Below are 5150 nucleotides of genomic sequence, written 5' to 3'. Positions count from 1 at the left end.
TTACCAAAATCACATCAATTTCCTTTTCTAGGTATTCCCAAATTTAACATCCCACGATTTACAAATATGACAGGTTGCATAAGGGGGACCCACCCCTCATGATCTGACAGGATTATGGAGACCACCCGATGGCAATTATGACAGGTATTGTCTTTATGGACTAGATTTAAAAATTGAGCTAGAATATCAATGGATATTAGATCAAGTTGACTGAAATGATGTCTTGTATAATGAATCCAAAGCCATTGAACAAATGTGGGCAAAAAACACATGGCCACTCCGACAGCCGATAATGATGCGAAACAGGGGAAGTAATTCGGTCCAGTTCTTAGGCACAAAAAAGGGGGCTGATCAAACTTGCAACAATATGTACCCCAGAGGGTCAATAAGGAAAATCGGCTACACGGGATGGGGGAAATTCCCAGGAGAATGCTGTGATACCGCTGAGTGGAAGCATGGTCCCAGTGAGAAAAGGTGCAGTTTACCACCAGGTTGGTGGTACTTATGTGCGAACGGAAAGGCCTGGAAGCGTTTACCTCAAAATTGGTGGGGAGAATGTACAACAGGTATATTATTGCCTATCTCATACCCCACTAGGAATCTGCAAGGTGTCTCACGGACCCTGTGGTACCAGATTAAACAAAAAAGACAGGTTGAGAACCCCCTGGTAATTAGAGGAACCAGATTTCATAGCTTTGTAAGATGGCTCATCCCTATGCTAGGAGTAAGCGAATTAGAAAAAGCCATAGTAAATATCTCTGCCACTGTTGAAATCTTGGCTAACGCTACTGCTGATGCCATTGCCAATTTACAAAAGGAGATTAATTCATTGGCAGAAGTAACTATACAAAATCGCATGGCTTTGGATCTATTAATGGCTAAAGAAGGAGGGGTCTGTACAGTAATTAATCAAAGCTGCTGTGCCTTTGTAAACCGTGAGGCCCAAATTGAGACAGATGTGCATAGGATTTGGGAAGCTTCAAAACTATTCCATTTAATAGCACAAGATGATACATCCTGGGGTTTCACAAATCTTTGGGAAAAATTGACTTCATGGCTACCTAATTTTGCATGGTTAAAACAGCTTTTTGTTCTGGTAGTGACACTGTTGATTTTAGGAGTAATAACTTGCGTTCTAATCAAATGTTTCTTTTGGTGTTGCCAGAACACTGGAGATGCTTATGTCACATGGAAAAAGAATCAGCTTAGGCATAGGCTGGAATCAAACAAGTACTTTTCTAAAGTGTTAAATCAGGAGTCAATTTATTAAAGGTAGTAAAAGAATTTACTAATGTCTTAGAAAAGGAGGGAATTGAGATGAGGAGCTAGGAAATCAAAATAGGATATAGAAATTAGGCACTCAAGAAATGAAGGTATAACTTAGTTTAGAGATAAAAATGGAAGCCTTAGAGATCAGGCTAGGGGCTAGAGGCCCATTAGATAAAAGGTAACTAAGATTAAATAGGATAATAGATCATAGTTGATGGATCAGAGAGCAGAACAATATGGAAACCTTGATTAATGGAAGCTGTGAGGGAACGCTTCCTGAAGGAATAGGAAGACAACCCTAAAAACTGGTTAAAACCAACCCCATGGTCCGGCCTGAGTCCAGGAGGCTACAGAGATTGCGCAAGGAACGGAGGTAAAAAGTTCAACAGTGAGGAAGAGGAGCTACTTCATCTCTGCGACCCCAGCCCATTGACCACTGGGCCACACTGTGCAGATGCGACTAGGAGGAGACTGGGGCGGAACATATGAAAAAGACTTTCAGGCTCATTATAATACGAAGCAGGAATAGGTCATGCATATGTATAGGCGTATTATGAATATGTGATGCTTTGTAGCATAAAGCCAAGACAAGGTGCCACGAGAAGTGCACATGTTTGTGGTGGAGCAATCCCCCGTGCATCTCAGCACTGAATAAACATTCTTACTTCATAACCTTATAGGTTGTGGAGTCATGTTTCCGCAAGTCAGGTGGAGCTCTGGCACTGCCTGACACAGGGCTCATTGCAGCTGTTGGCCAGCGGGGTCGGGCCGCAGGGCCGGCATGGCAGGCACTGGTCGTAGCAGGACATGTCTCTGAGGGTGGAGGTGCACCTGGGAGAGAGGGCAGGGAGGAAGCAGAGAACAAGGGTGGGTGAGGAGCTGACTCGTTACCCTGTCACTAAGGAGCCAAGGCCAATGCTGAGTGGGGAGATGGAAGCTCTGCCAGGAGCCACACGGTCTTCATCACCCTACAGGGAGCAGTCTGGCCTAATGAAGCTCTGTCCTAATTTGTAAACCAAAAACCCCCTCAGCCACATCCACCCTCTCTGTAAGCAGATCTTGTCCTCATTTCCCTCTCTCATGACAAGAAGATCCAAACCCCAGGACAGGACAGAGCAATATCAGCTGGGATGTCTCTCAAGTGCAGATCTCCCTATGGAAGAGGACGAGAAGGGGCTTCAGACTCACCTGGTTCCCAAGCAGAAGGAGCCAAGAGAAGTGCATGAGAGAGCAGGGACTTGGGCTGCCTTTTATACCTGCCCTTCACTGCCGCAGGACCAGAGGCACCTTTGCAGAGGTAACACTGTTCTGACAAGCTCATCTTGAATGCAAACCATCACAGCTAATGATCCTGAGCCTTCCTGTTCCTCCAAAGCTCACGCTCTGCTGCTGCCTATGTCAGGCCACTACAAGAATGGTTTCACTCCAGTTTGGGTCCTTTGTATAATTCAGTGTAACAGCAGTGGGAGTGCCTCAGCACGGCTGGCAGTGCCCCCTCCCTGCCTCTCCAGGCCAGGACACGGCTGCTCTCCCCAGCTCTAGAGAGTTCAGAAGGATGGGGATTGCTTTCTGGGCAAGGAGAAAGGCTGAGGAATCCTGCTGACCATGTGCTGGCCATCCCTGAGTGCATCTGCTTCCCGTGCAGTGTCGGTGGTGTCTGGGGTGGGACATGTCAAAATGTACATGCGCAGATCATCGGTCTGCTGCTGCATCAGGCAGGGGCGGAGACATTGGATAATGAATGAAAAGAACACTGAGCCTGATATCACTGTGCTCTGAGTGGCAGTGACAGACCCTGTGGCTCTCACAAGGAAAGCCAAAGAAATGGTGGCTGCCTTGCCCTTCAGCCCACAAGGGAAGGGGCATAAGCTTTGACACTGCAACCCCCGAAGTCTGCTGCTGTCCCACAGGGCTGTCCAGAAGAGACTCTTTTCTAACAAGGGCTGTGTACAGTGGGTAAATGTTCTAAGCCCATCTCCCCTCCTGAATATTTGTCTGCCTGGGCTCAGGCCCAGCTTGGACACAGTGCAGCCAAGGCTTCCCCCCTTCCCTTGAGTGACCTTGGGGAGATCAGTGCCAGGGAGCTCTGCTGGGAGAGCTCAGCCAGGGCTGATTCCCCTCTCCGTGGAGCTGCTGCTGAGCTGAGGCTCTCGTGTAGCTGAGGGAAACCTTGCTGGTATCTCAGGAGGTAACAGGCACTGTGGACAAAAAAAGGGCAAGGGGAAGTGTGTATCTGGAGTTTAACAAAACCGTGACAGCCTCTCTCACACTTAATTTATGAAGAAATTTGTAAGAAATGTGTACAGTAAGAGAATGATGATGTGGGTGGAATATTGGCTGGACTACCAGGCTCAAAGAGTTGTTGATGAGTCAAAGCCCAGCCAGGAGGCACTTGCTTTTGGGCTTTCTCAAGGATCAGCAGTAGGATCAATACACCAATTGTTTCATGAACACCAGAAGCAGTGGGAAGGACAAAACTTCCTGCAAGATTGGGGATGACACCCAACCACAGGCAACAGGCAGACACTGATCTCTGTCAACCAAATTGTTCCCAGCAGATCCAGGGAACAAGTGTTCAAAGGAAAGAGAGAAGATGGATTAGATGGTGGAGGACATGTGAGATATAAGTGAAGGCTTCTGGAACAGGGACATTTCCAGTCTTTGCAATCTCCACCCTGGAGTGGCCTCAACTAACAGGAACTGTTGCAAGCGGGGGTTGATCCAGACAACCTCTGCAGGTCCCTGCTCAGCTACATTGTGACTGTGTGATTCCCCCTGTCCCCTGCCCTCCCTGAAGCCTGCACGCCCAGGTCACCCTTGGCCTCCCATCCCCTCTGCTAGAGAGCAGCTCGGAGGCATTGTGCTCGGCCTGCAGAGGGGCAGCTGAAGGGAGGCTCTCAGCCTCCTCCGTGCCATGGGCAGGAGGTGAGTGGCTGCTGTTTGCAGGCGCTGAGCTCGGGGACAGCTCTGGGAAGCTGCTGCATGTGCTGGGCCAAGGCCCTGCTGCTGCCCCAGGCTGCAGCTGGCGCTGGGCAGGCTTCTTCTTGCTGGGGAGCCCTTGCTGGAGGAGGGAGAGAGTGGGATTGCCGGGAGCGCAAGTGGTGGCGGTGCAGAGCCGCTGAGCACTCTGAGCCCGGGCGAGCCCCCGAGCGGCGCCGGCGCAGGGCTCAGCCCCGGGGCGGAGCTGGCGGCGGCCGAGAGGAGCGGAGGCGGCGGAGAGGAGGCGCCGCGGCCGGAGCAGAGAGCCGGGGCTGGCGGGGGGCAGCGAGGCGCGGGCGGCGGAGCGGCGGGATGCGGCGGGGCCGGGGCGCAGGGCTGGCGGGGCTGGCCGCGGTGCTCCTGGGTGCGCGGGGCTGCCGGCGGCGGCTGGGACAGGAGCTACGAGGGGGACTGGCTTTGGGCCCGGGACTTGCTTCTATCCTTGCTGCTCCTCTTGAACCTTATTCCCTTCTCTGTCCTCCCTTCTGCCTCCAATGAGCTCATTCCCTCCCAGCTTGCCTCTCCATTTTTTTATTCCACTTGTCCCTACCTCCCTTCCTCCCAGCCAATCTCTTTTCCTCAGTCCCTTCTCCTCTTCCTCACTCGGGCTGTCCTTCCAAACATCTCTCATACAATCCTGCCCCCAAACAACCACTCTCAGAGAAACTGTCTCTCCATCCTGTGTTCTCAGATCACACCCCCATCATCTGTGAAGTGTCCCCTTCTCCCCTCTCCGGCTGCACGACATGTTCAGCTGAAGCAAAGGGATTCTTCTTTTCTCCTCGGCAGTGGCTGCGGGCAGAGCCCAGGTGCAGCAGGAGCCGTCGGCAGAGACCAACGAGGGCACCGGCGTCACCATCAACTGCTCCCACCCCAACATCCAGACCACGGACTTCATCTAC

At 51.4% G+C, this 5150-nt stretch overlaps 1 protein-coding gene across 1 annotated transcript; it reads left to right on the top strand.

Annotated features, from left to right (window-relative positions):
- The first annotated feature begins 292 nt into the window (after window positions 1–292).
- On the top strand, window positions 293–4038 carry LOC141933995 (uncharacterized). Its single transcript, XM_074849142.1, has 6 exons — window positions 293–1145; window positions 2645–2731; window positions 2915–2984; window positions 3180–3225; window positions 3553–3690; window positions 3967–4038. The coding sequence occupies exons 1-6, from the start codon at window positions 293–295 to the stop codon at window positions 4036–4038; spliced, it is 1266 nt and encodes a 421-aa protein (XP_074705243.1).
- The last annotated feature ends 1112 nt before the right edge of the window (window positions 4039–5150 follow it).

This window comes from Strix aluco, chromosome 24, assembly GCF_031877795.1.
Source record: "Strix aluco isolate bStrAlu1 chromosome 24, bStrAlu1.hap1, whole genome shotgun sequence".
Taxonomy (NCBI): domain Eukaryota; kingdom Metazoa; phylum Chordata; class Aves; order Strigiformes; family Strigidae; genus Strix; species Strix aluco.
Note: the sequence above shows the minus strand (reverse complement) of the source record. Positions and strands in the feature narration are given on the sequence as shown.